Here is a 17,069-nt window from a genome sequence, read left to right as displayed (position 1 = left end):
ACAGTAATGTACAAGAAATACAAAGATTACCAATACAATAAATAGTGGGTGTGTCTCAAAGAGCTCCCTAGGTCAGTAGTTGTGGTACTGTCCAGGGAATCAGCCATTTTCTAGAGTCTCTCATTGTCAAAATCATTTCATTGCACTGAAACTTTCATTCCCTGAAAGTTCCCATAGTGCAGCATAAAAACCAGTGAGCATCGACTGTTCACTCCCTGTTCAGCTCAGTTTTCTTAAAGTTTTGAAAATCACGACAGCGTTACATAACACTGTATGTTACCTCACTTGCAAAATCAAATAGACAGACACTCACTGCCTCCAAGGCCAAATGAAATGCTGTTTCTGAATGATCCTGTATTCATGCAGAAATGTTTCTGTCCCTCTTGTGAAATACAGTAAAGAAAATAGTACATATTTATTAGTATATACACAAAGTTACTTGCATTGCATTGATTGTGAAGGATTTGTTTGAAAATGGTTATCATGGATGAGATGCATTGTGATAAGTAGACATCAGGGCTGTCTGTGCAGTGATGGTGGGAGCTAACTGGTGAAATATGTTCTAAAGAAATTGTGAGACATTTGTGTCAGTATCTATGTGAAGGAATTGATGAAGATTTTTTATGCAAATCAAGTGCCTTATTTTAATAAAAACTTCTGGTAATGTCCTAAATATATTAAAACACATAAGATGTAACAGGGGTAGGTGTGGTAGGTGGTGGGTGATGCTGTGTTACATATATCAGTAAAGATCAGGAGTTTTCTTTCCACACTTGGTTCATTTTCAAACTTTTATTTTTTATCATTTCACATGTGTAACAAGACAGGATTTACTCTCTAGAAAGTAACACATGAAAGTAACATAAAACTTGTATAGCCAGTCAGAAGCTTCTTTACAGTGGAATTATTTGTTGTGAATCATGAACGACAGTTTTAAGGTCAAGTCAGCGCCGATGAACCACTGATGATACTGATTATTTCATTTTACCCATTATTTCTTTGATCCAGGGCAGGAATCCAGAAATCTTGGTGTAGCCATATGGTTTTAGAGGAGTTACACAGTTCTTGACATAGAAGGACATGATTCCGACTGCAGTATTATTACACACCAAAGGACCTCCAGAGTCTCCCTGCAACAAACAGGTACAATCTTAGCACACTGCTGAACTGACCTTTATAAAGCTACCGCTTAAAAGTACAAACGCTAAATGTAAAACACTGAACACTGAATGTAAAAGTGCATTCAACAGATTTCACAAGCAAAAAGCTTTGCCTTATTTATCAAAAAATCTTAAGAAAAACTTTACCATGCAAAATCCCCCATTATGAGTGTCTGTACACAGTGTATTGGGGTATTTCAACAAAGCTTTGCATTTCTTGCTGCTTAACATCGTGACTTTTGCCTCCAAAAGAACATCACTTGCAGGTCCACTGTTTTTTGTGCGTCCCCAACCAGCTACACTGCAAGTGGTGTTTTGCTCAAAGTCTTCATCTTTTTCTGGGATGGAGATCCAGGAAGCATTTACAACTGGCTTGGCTAGCTGTAACAAAATCATCATAATTATTAGCAAATGCAGTAAACAGAACTGAATTTGATCAATAACAGAAGTGAATATGGTTTGATCAGGTTGTTACACTGCAGATCTTTTTTCAGAACCGTCCCAGAATCACCCTGAAAAATATCGCCAGCCAGACCAAAGTAAAACTTAACCATCAAAAATATTAAATGTTTTTTATTTACATTACAGTTCTTTCTGGAATTATCATAGTACTACCACATTATGGACTTCAAAAAATGACAAATGTCAGATGATAATGTGCACAAAATAAAAGCTTTAAGCAGTTGTTTTGCAATTTCACCCCCCAGAATTTGTAATTAATCTGTAAAATATGCAGTTGCTACTTTTTTTAGTTAATATAAGGATTTACACAGCAATGAAATGTGTAGCCATTCAGCAGTGGTTACTGGAGAAATGGATTTTTTTTAAAAAGAAAGAAAAGAAACCACTGGGGCAGAAAGTGAAAAACAATGCCCAAAATGGAAAATGGAGAGCTTCTTCAGTAATGCCGTTTTTAAACTTTCCTCTCTCTCAGCATCAGTCACTTCTACACATTTTCTCTCTAATGTCCTGCTAACACAGAAACCTTTTATCAAGTTTATTATTATTAATTGCATGTAAAATCCTAAATGTGTTAAAATGTGACTGTGAGTGTGATGCAATCAGTCAGAGACTGTAAAAATCCAACACAATAAGAAACTGTAAAATAAATGTGTGTTACAAGCTTCAGTTGATCATGTTTAAGGTAGATAAAGCTAAAAAGGGGCTAAAAATGTGGATGCAATGTTTTGATGCTTGGTTGTTTGATTCCTGTTGCATAGGAATTCCTGCTCACAGGCTAATTGAAGTTAGCATTATGCTAGCTATAGACATTTCAAGAAAAAATTAGATTTATAAAGCAAATTAAAAACCGTTTCTGCATTAAACATTTTGTTGGGCATGAACATCTGGGACCAAATGGCTCAGTCATGATTTTATAACTGTTATTAAGTTTAAGTTAATGCAAGTTAATTGTCCCTGAAGCATCCTAAAGCACTTTAAACATCGTCCTGTGCACTATTTTTATCCTTTTATCAAAATACTACTTATCTGCAAATCACTAATGGCCTGTTTCCCAGACATGGATTAAGTCTAGTCTTGGGCTAAATTACAGTGTCAGTGGTGAATTACTAATGGAAATTCTTTCTAGTCTAGGATTAAGTTTAATCTGGGCCTGGGAAACGGACCTTAAATGGACTAGGGTCTATTTACATTGCTGACAAGCTGGAAAAATACAGCCCTAATTTAAGTATCTGTCTCAAAACACCTAATTGAACTTATGAAAGGTTTATAATTAGCTTTTGGATCAGGTGTGTTGAGGTGGGGTTTGGGGGTCCACAGAGCTGCAGTTGGACCCACTGTCTATATGGAGTAAACAGAGCCACTGTGTGAACGAAGCCAAAAGTATTGACAACTTTTTGCTCAGTGGTTGCATTTTTTAAACATTCATTAAAATGCCTCAAATTTGTATATATACAGTTTTATTTACAAGTTATCATTTTTTAATTATACATTTTTTTCACCAGACATTTTAGAAAAGTAGAGAAAATATCACAGGTCAAACACTAAAACACTAAACCACTATGCTATATGGTTTAGGGAGAGGACTGCTGGGATATGTAGTTTTTATATATCTTTAGTGAGACGTAGGCATGAATGAAATGCTTTAAACTTTTGTTGTCATTTTCAACAAAAGGTCTCTGAGGGTTAAATTGGAAGGTTGAGGTTCTGGTTTAGTCCATTTAAATAACACAGTAAAAGCTTTGTTTGAGTAATTACTGCATTTACCTTAAACATTTCACCATGTTTAACCAGTTTTGCCTTGCACAGATTAATAAACTCAAACAGAAATATTTTGGAGTGATTGTTTACCTTCAGCAGCATGATGTCATTTGCTGGGTTTTTGGGGTCATTGGTAAAGTTTGGGTGGCTGTATTTCTCTGTCACTTGTATGCGCTGAAAGTTGTTGGTCTTCAGATTATGAGCTCCTATCACTGCTGTCACATCTGTCCATTTTTTTACTCTGTTAAGAGGAACCAACAGGTAACACTAAAAATATTTTAAAGGTCTGAACCCCTTAAATCCTTAATTATTGAATAATTTGCTGAATAATTTACTTAAATTATTGAATAATTTATTGAGTTACAGAGATTTATATCTGAAAATTAAGAAGTTAAAAAGCACTGATATTAACAGTGTTCACAAGACTCTCCTCTACTTGAAGAGGAATTCCACTGTCTTAATACATTTTTACCGTTTAATGGTTGAGGTGGTGCCCACCTTTCCAGGGAAGAACAGAGAGCTGTCCCCCTCAATATATCATTGTAAACATAACTACATAATTCTAAAGAACTTGTGCTGATTATAGACATAAAACTATTCGTTTTTAAGTTCTGAAAGATCATCACCCCCTTCATATGCCTCACAGTGGTCCACTGCCTCTCATCCCTGAACCATAGATATACACACATAGATGCTGCTATGGGTTCAGCCAGGCATGTCAACGGCGCCGCCATTTTGGAGTGGTCAACATCGCTGTCCAACTGTGTTCAGTACCATAACAGAGTGTGTCCCCTCCAGAAATGCTCTTGAAATTGTTTTCTATTTATTGTCCCCCAACAGTGAAGTAAAATATCCGCCCATGTGCTCCTCCACCATTAATGGATTTACAAATATGTAAATTTTAGCTAAAAAGCTTTTCTCAAAACTACTGTAAAACAGGCTTCAGGCAAAGTATTTTTTTTATTATTTTTATATACTAACTGTATTTGACAAGGCATTCAACTCTTCAGACGTCTGAACAATTCTGACTCACTTTCTCTAGAACAGAGTATTTTACACCAAAATGACTTTGTTTACATCTAAACCATTTAATTCTCCACAAAATGGGAAAGACCTGTGGAATTTCTCTTAAATGACTGTCGGCCTAAAGCATAGCGTGCAAGACTTGCTCTCGATAGACATTAGACACTGTGACAGTAACAGTAAAAATGTAGAAGTTATTTGTTCCCAGTATTATTTCTAGTGCTGGATGACCTGTAGCCCTGCTTCATTACTCACTAATCAAAGACAAATCATTGCTTACTTTAGAATGTTTGGTGAAGCCATTCACAACGCAAGAAAGAACCAACTAAAGACGGCAGCAAGATAAAGAACGAAATGAAAAGCTTACTGATTTTGGCAGTGCGCAGCCGTCATGACGAATTGTTCACTCACAAGGAAGCCACCACAGAAGTGGTGAGTCCCTGCTTGGAGAGACACCATGTAGGGTCTGGAGTGAGGTTTAGCCTCTGTGCCATTCACTATACCAACATTCACGCTGGCTGGGAACAAGAAAGTAAATCCAAGCTGATTATACTTAGTTAAACAAACATTGTTATAGACTAACTTTGCCACTATATTTTTTTATAAACGGGTAAATATTGATCTTTGGGCATTTTTGAATCTTAAAGGGAAAAAACTCTCAAATCACACATTTCAAAGTCTCAACTGTTTAACTATATTGACTACTAACAAGACTTTAATGTGAACACAATTGCATTACTTTTTGTGGTATATTGTACATTTTTTTTACATTTAAAACAAATAATTAAGTTACTGTAACAACAATTTGGTGCCGACATCTGAAAATGTTTAAATATACATCATGAGCTGGAAATAGCAAAATAATAACAAAACAATTATAAAACAGTAACTCATACAGTCATATGTAAACGTTTGAACACTCCTGGTCAAATTTTATTTTTTTGTTGAATTTCTAAGTGAAGGGAACAAACTTAAAAATGGCACTTCACTACACAGTTTCTAGAAAAAATAGAACATAAACCCAATAATTGAGCAAATAAACAGTAATTGTGCATTAAAATGTACTTCCTCTGCATGTTAGAATAAAAAAAAAATGAGTACCTTGTTAGATATTTGTATTTTTAATTGAAGCCAGATTAAAGCTTGTCTTAAAGTAAAGCCTAAAAGATGTTTGTTAGTATCACCATCATTCATTCTGTGGTGGAAATGATATATTAACAGTTTTTGGTAAAAAAATAATAAAAAAAAAATAATAATAATAATAATTCAGAATCTCTCATCATTCTAAGGCTAATTAATAGCTAGCATATAGTGTATCCTAAAAGCGCACAATAATTCTTTTTTTCAATGTTTTTGACATAATTTTACACAATTTTAGTTGTAAAAAACAAGTGATGAAGACATTAAAAAGTATCCAGTACTGAGAAATGTGTGTATATATTTTATCAGATTAAATATGTATGTGCAATATATGTGCAATGTATTTGATAATTTGAAAATATACACCGATCAGCCATAGCATTAAAACCACTTCTATGCTTAAACATTCGTTGTCTGTTTTATCAGCTCCACTTACCATATAGGTTCACTTCATAGTTCTACAATTATAGACTGTAGTCCATCTGTTTCTCTGCATGCTTTGTTAGCCCCCTTTTACCCTGTTCTTCAATGATCAGGACCCCCACAGGATCAACAGAGCAGGTATTATATGGGTGATGGATCATTCTCAGTGCTGCGGTGACACTGTTGTGCAGTGACACTATGTCCACTCACTGTCCACTCTGTAAGACACACCTACCCTATTGGTCCACCATATAAATGTAAAGTTACAGACTGTAGCTCATCTGTTGCTGATGCTGCCCACAGGACACTGTTGGCTGGATGTTTTTGATTGGTAGACTATTCTCAGTCCAGCAGTGACACAGCAGTGCTGAGAATGATCCACCATCCACACAATACCTGCTGTGTCGTGGTCTTGGCCATTGAAGAACAGTGTGAAGGGGGCTAACATAGTATACAGAGAAACAGATGGACTACAGTCTGTAATTGAAACACTACAATTACAGACTGCAGTATTGTTAAGTGGAGCAAATGAAAGGGACAAAGAGTGTAGAAACAAGGAGGTGTACTCAATGAAGTGTTCGATGTACATGTGCAATATGATGGATTTAAATATATGCCAATATATGCAAATATATGTCAATATATTAAAATATATACTGTTTTAATGTGACCCATATGGTGTTCAACACATCTGGGTCAAAACTCTGATGACCCTTAAGGCCTTCATTGACCATGTTAGATTTAGATTTAGATTAAACAGAACATCAGAGCCAGGGTTGTGCTCACCTGCTATGAAACAGAAGCTATGTGTAGGTGACACTTACCAGAGTGGCCCAGCTGTGGCAGCAGAGCAGCCAGAAGGAGCAGAGAGATGAGAGCCATGGTGCTGTAGGGAGAATGAAGGTTCACCTCAGTGAGGGAGAAGATTATATGTAGCATGGTGGGTGAGGTAAGTTCACCACAAGCAGACCCTGTTCTCACATCAAGTAGCAAGTGCTCCTCCTCAAAAACCCTGCTTTTCCTGTTTATCATATAGTGGTTTATTTTCACAGAGATCATATCTGTAACAGACGGCATGTCTGATGTCAGCAAGCTGATGGATCTGACCCCTGGCCTGTGTTAGGCTCTATGAAATGCTTGTTTTTTTTTTTTATTCTACAGAGTGCATTGTTCCAACCTCAAGAAAAGCTAGTCAGAAATAACAGAATAGATTACTAATTTCATTTGTGAATTAATGATTAATGATTAATGAATTAAGTTATTTGTAGGGTTAATGACAACTTACAATTCCTAATTCACAGTCTAATCAAAATACTGAAATTCTAACATCTTACTCATAACTGAAAACTCTGTCACTACATATTATGTTTTACTTCAGTTTGAAATAGTTTTATCATCCAGACCACCAGACAATCATTCCACCAGCTGTGGTTGTCTTATATCTATGTAACATGCAAAAAAGCACGTCTAGTTGTCTGTCAGAATGAACCGCTCAGTATCTCTAGTGACATAAGCAATACTTCATAAGGAGCCTGACTAAAGCCTGGGCTAATGCACTAACTACAACTAGCCATATGACAAACAAGACAGGTGAATCAGGAGTGAATTGGAGTTCGCCAAAGAGTCAGGTCTGGAGGAATGCGTGACATTAAACATATGGCAAGTTTCATTTTTGGTGTTTGAGAGATGACCTGACTTGTGTCCAAAGTATTCTGTGCAGTTATTTGGTGCATAAATAAATAAAAAAGTTGCCCAGAGTCAACAGTTAAGGTGCACCAAACCATACTTGCTCTTGGCAAACAGTAGAATCTTTGAGAACCTGTTCTTGGGTAACACTTATAACATAATTAATTGTGATGACACTTGTTTGATTCTGAAAGTTACAAATGGTTTTGAGCCGTCACAGATTTCTGTGTTGTTTTATACACAAAATGTTGCTTGTGTTAGTTATTTTCTTACCTTTCTGATTCTGGTTTACTATTTACTGCATTTTGGCGTATTCACATACATTGACCAGCCTGGGAAAAAAGCAAACTTTGTGGTGGGGTGAGTGTAGGGGGTGGGGGTGGGGGTTGGGGGGTTGTTGAAGTGTAAGATCTTCAGAACAGATAGCAATGTGTAAATAAAGAACTTGCTGAAATATTTCAACATTAAGCTGATACTCACAAACCCATGAGATTATGCCTGATATTAGCAAATACAAGCATTTTTAAGTATTTTTTTTAGCAGTTACTGAGAGAAAACTGTTTGAATGAGAAAAGCATACAGGATAAGCTACTTGGCTGTGGCAGATTATTTTTCAAATGGAATTTCACCTCAAGTGTATATATTATATATATATATATATATATATATATATATGCGTTGTTTTTCTCTGAAATATGATGTTCATGTTCAAGGTTCAAGGTTCAGGGTCATCACTGTTGACCCCAAAGAGTTTTACTTTGACAGATTTTGAACACCCTCTGTGGTTCATAAGAACATTCTAGCTAGTTAGGTTAAAATGTCGGACTGGGAGCTCCTGAGTTGTGTAACCATTGAAGAGCTGGCCTTATGGCCTTATTTACCTGGCTCTCTCTGGGTAGATTGGATGGCCCTCTCTCTCCCTCATCACTCAGCGCAGCTGCAAGTTAATATAACATAAGTGACAGCTAGTGTTCTTTCCAGCTGTCCAATAATGTTGCATTAGCAGCAGTTACAAAAATGTGCTTCGTGTGTCTTGGTGGAAGCATTCACTAACCTTCACCCTCCAAGCTTGGTGGCATCATGTGAGACCTAGCTAGTGGGTGGAAATTGGCTATGACTAAAATTAGAGGGAAATTGAATAAAAATAACTTGTTGAACTGAATCATAGAAAGAATTTTTAATGAATTGAATTTTTATCAGGTCATGTTGTCTGTCCTGATGTTTTGCACCAAAGGTTCTCAATCTCTAAGAGGCCTTGATGAGCAGATATGGAACCCCTATGGTAATAAAAAGATCACATTGTCTTTCCAAAGAATTTGTGATGCGAGTTATTAATTCACATGTTAAACATATATGGCTTTATCAGTTTCACCACAAAACCATGACAAAAGCAGCACTTTGTGGCTTCCATCTTAATGGTTCTGTGAGCTGGTGAACATCCGAAAGGAGACCTGGCGGTGGGCAGGGTGGTAGGGAGGGGGCATGTCCCTCCTACTTGGTGAAATCACGCATGGTCATTTTTAGGTGTTCCAGGATGATTTACAAAAAATAAACTGCATAGTTAAATTAACATTTGCTTAAATTTCCCTGAACAGTGATATGATATTGTCATTTCAAGCTAAAATATGGTCACTGTTGGAGTGAAGACATGCTGCAAATTTAGCTAGCAGTAAGTTTTGGCTAAAAACTCTAAAAAGTAGTGTCCTTCAGTGCCTTGCAAAGCAGCTAGCATAACAAGAGCAAACTTCAGTAGCAGTAGAGTAGGATGCTAGAGCAGCTGCACATGAGCCCAGTGCCACCATGGCCAAAGTCAATTGTCAGCTATGGGGTACAAAGTCCCTCAGCATTGGGCTGTGGAGCAGTAGACTGCGTTCTCTGGAGTGATGGAGCTCCATCCATTACCTTTGGGATGAGCTGGAGTGATCCAGAACTAATCATCCAACATCAGTAGCTCACTTCACTAATACTCTTCTTTTTGCTCTTTTGCTCTTCTGATTGCAATCAGATTCTCACAGCAGTGTTCCAACATCTAGTGTAAAGCCTTCCCATAAGAGTAGAGGGTGTTATTGCAGAAAAGGGGAGACAAACTCTGTACTAATACCCGTGATTTCAGAAGAAACACTGGAAGAGCTAATGTCTATAAACTTCTGGATGCTAGTAACATTTCTGTGGAAGTCACAGCTGTCAAGGTATAAGAGAAAGAGAAACTAAAGCTGTGTTTAATCTTGCAACACCAATGGTGAATCACCTTTGAATATTCTCTTTAGTCTCTATACAACAGACCATATATGTTTTAGTGCAGGTTTCCCAGCCAGGGATTAAGCCTACACACCATTTTGAGTGGATATTCTCCACTGAAACCAAAACATAGTCCAGGACAAGACTTAATCTCTGTCTGGGAAACTGACCCCCTGGGTTTTCAGTGGGGTCTAGGTAACAGGACAGGGACAGGGGACTGCAAAAACGTGATTCTGTAATCAGTGAAATGTTTTGTTTTGTTTTTTTAATATCCCTTTGTTCATTGGTCTGCTGAAAGATACTTTACATTTGTTAGAGATGACTTGTATCCTAACAAGATTTCCATAGAGATCTATTTGCAGTTTTGTAGTATTAGATTCTTTATGATGCAAAGATGCAGTTGTTGTGCAATTTTCTAAATGTAATCCATGGACAAAGTGTTCCTTCTCAAACCATATATATTTTTTGGAAAATTCAATTTCATGGTCAAAGCTGCATGTGACACATGCAAAAGTTGCTGGTGAAATTATGTCTTCTTAACTTTCTAAGTGAAAATAAGGTCACACACCACAGCGAACAAACTCGAATTTGGCATTTTTCAGTAGAATTTAATGCACAATTTCTATTTATTTGCTGATTTTAATGAAACATAAAGCAATAAATGTGCCATAATTTTTGCACAGGCCACATTTTATGCTTAACTGTTCATCCAGTATGATCAGTTCAGCAAATAAACAGTAACTGTGCATTAAACTGTGCAGAAGTGTGTTCCCTGTGGAGTATGTTAACTTATTTTGACTTAGAAAATCAACAAAACATGTCATTTGGCCTGATGTGGCCAAACCTTTACATACAACTGTATATATGCATGTGATATGTTGAGAGGCCTGATAGTTTCAAGTGACTAATTCAATGTAAATCAAGTGTAAAGGTAATAAATTACTAGGTAATAAACACACTATTATTAGTGTGAACTAAGAATTAATTACTTTAAGTGCAGAGCATACAACCAGTCAAACCCACCACACTCTGTTCCATGAATATATATATTCAAGATGTTTTTGTGAAACTCTGAGCTAACCGACTGAGGGCAGTGGTAACTGTCAGTCAACTGCAATGACTCAAGGACAATTTAATTGTGATTTGCAAATTATTATTATTTTTTTTTTTGTAATGACATGATAAAGCACAGCACAAATAAAAAAGGCAAAAAAATCATTAATGCATGCAAAAGGAAAAGATTTTGTTTATTGATTGTTTCATTGTAAGTCATTGATGATTTCCTTGATCCAGGGAAGAAACTGAGATATCTTCGTGTAGACGTTTGGCACTGTCGGTTTGTCACAGTTCCCACTTTCAAAGAAAGACACGACTCCGACTGCGATATTATTACACACCAAAGGACCTCCAGAATCTCCCTGCAAAAACACTTACGTTAGTACATTGATTAACTGACCCCTCTTTAAGCTGCTGTAAAGCGTATTGGGTAGCTTTTATAGCTACAGCAAGACAGAGAGAGAGAGAGAGAGAGATTTGGCACTTTACCTGACAAAATCCATGGCCGGAACCTGCGCACAGCATATTTGATTCTGAGAAATATTGTCCCCAGTCACTTTTGCATTTTTTTGTTTCTATGACGCTGACGTCTGCCTCCAGAAGACGGGAACTTGAAGGGCCTTCAGATGAAATTTTTCCCCAACCAGCGACGCTGCAAATGGTATTGGCCTTGACATCCTTATTTGTTTTGGGGATGGAGATCCGCTCAACAGTTCTGCTCCTTTGGGCTGGTTTTTCAAGCTGAAACAAGATCACACTTATTAAATAATGAAGTGAATAGATGCTACACTTCTCACAGAATGACAGACCCAAGTAAAAACATGAATGAGGGGGACTGATCGTCAGTCTGTTTACCTCCAGGAGCATGATGTCATTGTAAAGACGCCTGTAACCAGGATAGACATGGTAGAACTTCACTGGTATGCGGTAATAGTTATAGTTGTCCAGATCATGAGCGCCAATCACCACTGTCAGATTCATCCCACTGTTAAGAGAAATCAAATGATAGTATCTTGATGACTTTTGTTTTGTACTGAAGTATACAAATTCTTTAATTATGCTGTTTTGAAACTTCTTCTCATGCTGATTTATATGTAATAAACGCTAATTTGAGTTCTTAATATGTTCTCCTCATGGACCCAAAATACTACTAGCATTAAAACTAAGAAGCAGAAGTTAGTTTCTTATTCTCCAGCTTTATTTACCTATTCCACCTCAAATGGTGCAGAAGTATTATAGTGCCTCTGGCGTCAGAAAGTAACTGCTGCACCATTTAAGGTGGAATGAAAAATTCACAGAAGAAGCTGGCAAATGTCCTTATCAGAAAATGTTATCAAAGGGTAAGCAGTAATAGTAAACTGAGTCTGTATTGAACTAACATTATTAACTCCAAAATATGTTTAAAACACTGAGTTACTAAGCTGTAGTAATGATATAAGATAAACTGTTAAAATACAGGCTATGGCTGTTGACACTTTGTAGTTTGCCTGCCTTCTTTGAGCATGACCAAAAGAGTTAAAGTTAAAGAAGGTGAAAACCACTTTCAGTCTGGTCATGTTGAGCAATGTAATATGAGTGCAGGTCAGCTTGTAGGGCTAATTTACCTTACTATTAATTAGTCTAATGACATAGATTTAGTGCGCAGTAGCATTAGCTTACATGTAGCGATATTCCTACAATATATGGACAGAAGTATTGGGACACACCTATTAATCATTGAATTCAGGTGTTTTATTCAGTCCCATTGCCACAGGTGTATCAAATCAAGCACCCAGCCATGCAGTCTGCCTTTACAAACATCTGAAAAAATGGGTTGTTCTAAAGAGCTCAGTAAATTTGAGCGTGGTACTGTAATAGGATGCAGCCATTGCAACAAGTCAGTTCATGAAATTCCACGATCAGTTGTGAGTGGTATTATTGAACAGTGGAAGCATTTAGGAACCACATCAACTCAGCCATGAAGTGTCAGATCACGTAAAGTTACAGAGTGGGGTCACTGAGTAGTGAGGCACATAGTGCATATAAGTTGCCTACGCTCTGCTGACTCAGTAACTGCAGAGTTTCAAACCTCCTCTGGCTTTAACATCAGCACAAAAACTGCACCAGGAGCTTCATGGCAGGCTTTCCATGGCCAAGCAGCTGCATGCAAGCCTTACATCACTGTGCACAATGCCAAGCGTTGGATGGAGTGGTGTCCGTCACTGGACTCTGGAGCAGTAGAAACGTATTCTGTGGAGAAACGAATCACGCTTCTGTATCTGTCAGTCTGATGGACAAGTCTGGATTTGGTGAATGCCAGGAGAACGTTTGGTGGAGGAGTGATAATGCTATGGGGTTGTTTTGCAGGGGTTGGCCTAGGCCCCTTAGTTCCAATGAAGAGATATCTTAATGCTTCAGCAAACCAAGACATTTTGGACAATTACTGTATATGCTTCCAACTTTGTGGGAACAGTTTGGGGAAGACCCTTTCTGTTCCAGCATGACTGAGCCCCAGTGCACAAAGCAAGGTCCATAAAGGCATGGCTGCGTGAGTTTGGTGTGGAAGGACTTGACTGGCCCACACAGAGCCCTGACCTCAACTCCATCCAACACCATTGAAATGAACTAGAACAGAGATTGTGAGCCAGGCCTATGAATTGAGAATGGGATGTCATAAAAGCTCCTGTAGGTGTAATATGAAGGTATCCCAATATTTTTGCCCATTTAGTGTATTTTGACGCTACATTCCAACACTACACTACCACGCCACTCCTATGTCAGTGTCACACTGGTGATAATTGTCCAACAGCAAAATAATAGGGACTTCACTAACAGTTCTGTGCATGCATTCGCTGCTTCTTGCAATCACAGCCTGCTGTGCTACTACTTTGCTGTAGTCACTAAAATGTGAGGTTTTGGTAAGTTAATTTACCTAACGAGGTTCAATTTTGATTGGTCCTTTTTAGATGAAACAAACAGACTCTCAATAACATCAACAACATAGTGATGTAGCAGCAGTGAATACATTCAGATTTTCAAGATTTTAATAAACTGCATGAATAAAATTTGCTCATTATCTGCTGAATTCAGTTGTTTTTCACTTTGTTTGGAGAGTCCAAATTAATGTCTGTAGATGTTTAACCTGAGAGGTCACTGAACATGTACAGATCATCTCAACATCCTCAACAAGCTGTTATAGACATGCTGCTGACACCATTCTGTAACTGAATCTTAACGAGATTAGGATTTTGTTAAGGTTAGGGTTAGGATTGGGGCCATGATTATGGTTGGGCTTTGGCTGGAAAGGTTGGAAAAGGTTAGCTTTTGCTTGATAGAAGGAACATATTACATCTACTTCTTGTACCATATCAACGATACATCTTCTTAACGCAAGTAATCTATCAACAGTATGTCTTCAAGATATTTACCTTCGTGAATTCAGATGCTGCACAACTGCTATTTTACTGATGTGTTGATGTGTTACTGATACTCTGTTAAGAGTTTATTAATCATCTACAAAGGACCACCCAAATTGAAGTGCTACGCTGTTGCACAATGACTTTTTTCATGGTTTTCATTTTTCCCGGCCATGGCAGTAACACAGATGTATTTCCCGTTGTTGTAGCCTTCTTTCCAGCTGTTTGATGCTTAATATCTGGTCAGTCCAATGGTGATCCCTTTCCTATTGATGGATGTAGTAGATTGACTAATAAATAGTCCATCAACATATGAGCTAGTCATTGTAAACCTAGTGTACAGTGGTGTTTCCCATTTTCCTAAAAGAAAGAGTGAAGTCAGCCTCGTTAGAATTACACTAAAATGAATGTAACTGCCTTGTTTCTGCACTAGACATCTCAAAAGCAAAATTAAATGACGTACATGATTTCATATCTGAAAATGAATACCTGACACAAATGAAATATCATAAGATACAGGAGGAGGAGGCCTGGAGTTAGAGGATACATACCAGAATGGCTCAGGCATGGCAGCAGAGCAGCGAACAGAAGCAGGCAGGTGAACACCATGGTGCAGAGCAGAGTGAGTGAGTTCTGCTCAGAGAGAAAGAGGAGTTTAAGTAGTACAGTGCATCAGTCTCGATCACTCTGCATTTCCTTTTACAAAAATGCCCTTAACTGCACACAGTACTGTGCAAAAGTCACAGACCACATCACTGTTTAATTTCCTCTCATGCTATTCATTTTTAAACATCAAGACAAGGATATATTTGTACACATATATTTAACAGAAAATTACACAGTTACACAAGTTTCATGTCCATGCTTTGTCTTCACTACAGCTTCCATTTTATTAAGAGACCTGCTTTTTTCAAAGAAAACTGGAAGGATGTTTTTTTCACACTCCAAAAGTTCAGTCTTAGAAGTTGGTTGCATTTTCTGCTTCTCACAATTCAAGTAATGCCAAACATATCTAGTGATGTTGAGGTCTGGACTCTGGGGCGGTCAGTCTGTTGTTCTAAGGACACCAGTAGCTTCTGTATTTCTTTCTTATTTCAGTCTCATAGTGCTGAGTTGTCTTCTCACAGTGTAAGGATGGACAGAAATACATGTGGATCTTTTCAGATCTGAAGCAAGAATGGAGCTTGATTTTCTCCTCTCTCTCAAAGATGAAAAGTAAGTACTGTTTATCTGATGGTGACAGTTGTGGTGGTCTACTACCAAACAATTGCTAGGAGTCCTATTTTCTCTGCATCTGTTAATTGTAACTCCAGTTTTTTCACTATATTTTTGCTTAAGAAGCCCAAGCTAGAATTTCTTAATATGAATCACTGTGTTGCCAGTATATTAGATATACGTACCTATTGTCCCTACAATCACTGGCCATTTTATCAGAAGCACAGGTGCATTTTATAGATTTACAGTAACTGACTGTAGCCAATCAGTTGCCGGACAATTTATCAGCAACCCCACCCCTCAATCTTGTCCATTAATGGAAAGAGTAGTAGTACCACTGCAGACCAGAAATTACTTGAATCATGGATGATTATCAGCACAGCACATGATAGTAAACCACTCAGTAGATGTGTCCAGATATAGACCATTTGTTGAAGATGCGATATTTACCAAGTGTTTTAATTTGCCGTATGAACTGCTTTAGCCAATGCTGTACAAATATTAATGCATAGTTGGTAATATTACTAGAAAGGCTAAGAGTAAGGCAGGTCAAGAGTAACTGCTCCACTACCAACTGTGTTGGTACCCTCGAGGGTACGTCCTCTGTACCACATAACTGTACCATATTATGCTCCAGTTATATATTTATAGTAACTCCAAACACCCTCTCCTAACTCCACACTTTTTATTTTTATACATGCAAAGTTACACAAGGTAGAAATATGCACATTTCCCCAGAGAAAGACTCATTTAGGTACACAATGAGGCCTTGAGGCAGGCCCAGCCACAGGGAGTCATGTAGTGCCCCACCAACCAATCATCACGGCCCCCTGCTTTTTATACATGCTTCTATAGCTGCAGGAAGAAAAAAAAGAACAAACTGAACCTCATGTGTGCTACTCTTCTTGCTGCGTGTGCCTGATATAAAAGGCTACATCAGTTAACATGGGAGGATTTGAATGAGTCACTCTGTGTTGGCTGCATTACAGGAATGTGGTTTATGTTGTGGGAAGATAAATGAGTAGATTTTCTGAATGAGTGGACCTTTGGTGATCTGCTGTTGATTGTTGGTTTCCAGTGGTGAATCATGACAGTTAGAGCAAGGCCTTCAACGTAAGGTATAACTGTCAAAACTTGGTCAAAGCATGAGGAAAAACTCGCCTCTATGATAATGCTAATTTCTAATTGCGCCTCTGTGGGAATTTAGTTATTTCTTAGCACTAAGCTAATGGTGTGATCATTTTGTCCATTCTAGATTAAACACAGACATTTGAAGCTTCTAAAACACATTCCATGTTTTACTTGAAGCTTGTGACATACATATTAGCATATGTTTTATCTTGAAGCAGTTTGACACTGATGCTTTCTGTAGAGAGCCTTATTATGGAGCTGGCACTGCTGTTTTCCATTTCTAACAACTGACTGATTATACTGTGACTCGTATTCACAGTAAGTGACATATTTAGGACTACTAGAAGGCCTAGATTGGCTTTGTTTTCTCTCTGCCTATTGG

General features: G+C 37.7%; 2 protein-coding genes across 2 annotated transcripts in view; both read right to left on the bottom strand.

The window, feature by feature from the left end:
- Nucleotides 1-640: 640 nt before the first annotated feature.
- Nucleotides 641-6,879, bottom strand: LOC118819130 (mast cell protease 1A-like). The gene is made up of 5 exons (XM_036586789.1): nt 6,791-6,879; nt 4,771-4,921; nt 3,471-3,621; nt 1,308-1,541; nt 641-1,130 (listed from the first exon to the last, which is right to left on the bottom strand). The coding sequence occupies exons 1-5, from the start codon at nt 6,846-6,848 to the stop codon at nt 975-977; spliced, it is 750 nt and encodes a 249-aa protein (XP_036442682.1). The 5' UTR covers nt 6,849-6,879; the 3' UTR covers nt 641-974.
- A 4,231-nt stretch (nt 6,880-11,110) lies between these two features.
- Nucleotides 11,111-17,069, bottom strand: part of LOC118819284 (transmembrane protease serine 3-like) — a 28,881-nt gene continuing 22,922 nt past the window's right edge. Inside the window, exons 8-10 of the mRNA XM_036587003.1 lie at nt 11,802-11,931; nt 11,436-11,687; nt 11,111-11,308 (exon numbers count right to left, since the gene is read on the bottom strand). Coding sequence (XP_036442896.1) covers nt 11,150-11,308; nt 11,436-11,687; nt 11,802-11,931 — 541 coding nt within the window. The 3' untranslated portion in view covers nt 11,111-11,149. The remainder of the gene's footprint in view (nt 11,309-11,435; nt 11,688-11,801; nt 11,932-17,069) is intronic.

Source organism: Colossoma macropomum, unplaced genomic scaffold (assembly GCF_904425465.1).
Source record: "Colossoma macropomum unplaced genomic scaffold, Colossoma_macropomum, whole genome shotgun sequence".
NCBI classification, from domain to species: Eukaryota; Metazoa; Chordata; class Actinopteri; order Characiformes; family Serrasalmidae; genus Colossoma; species Colossoma macropomum.
Note: the sequence above shows the minus strand (reverse complement) of the source record. Positions and strands in the feature narration are given on the sequence as shown.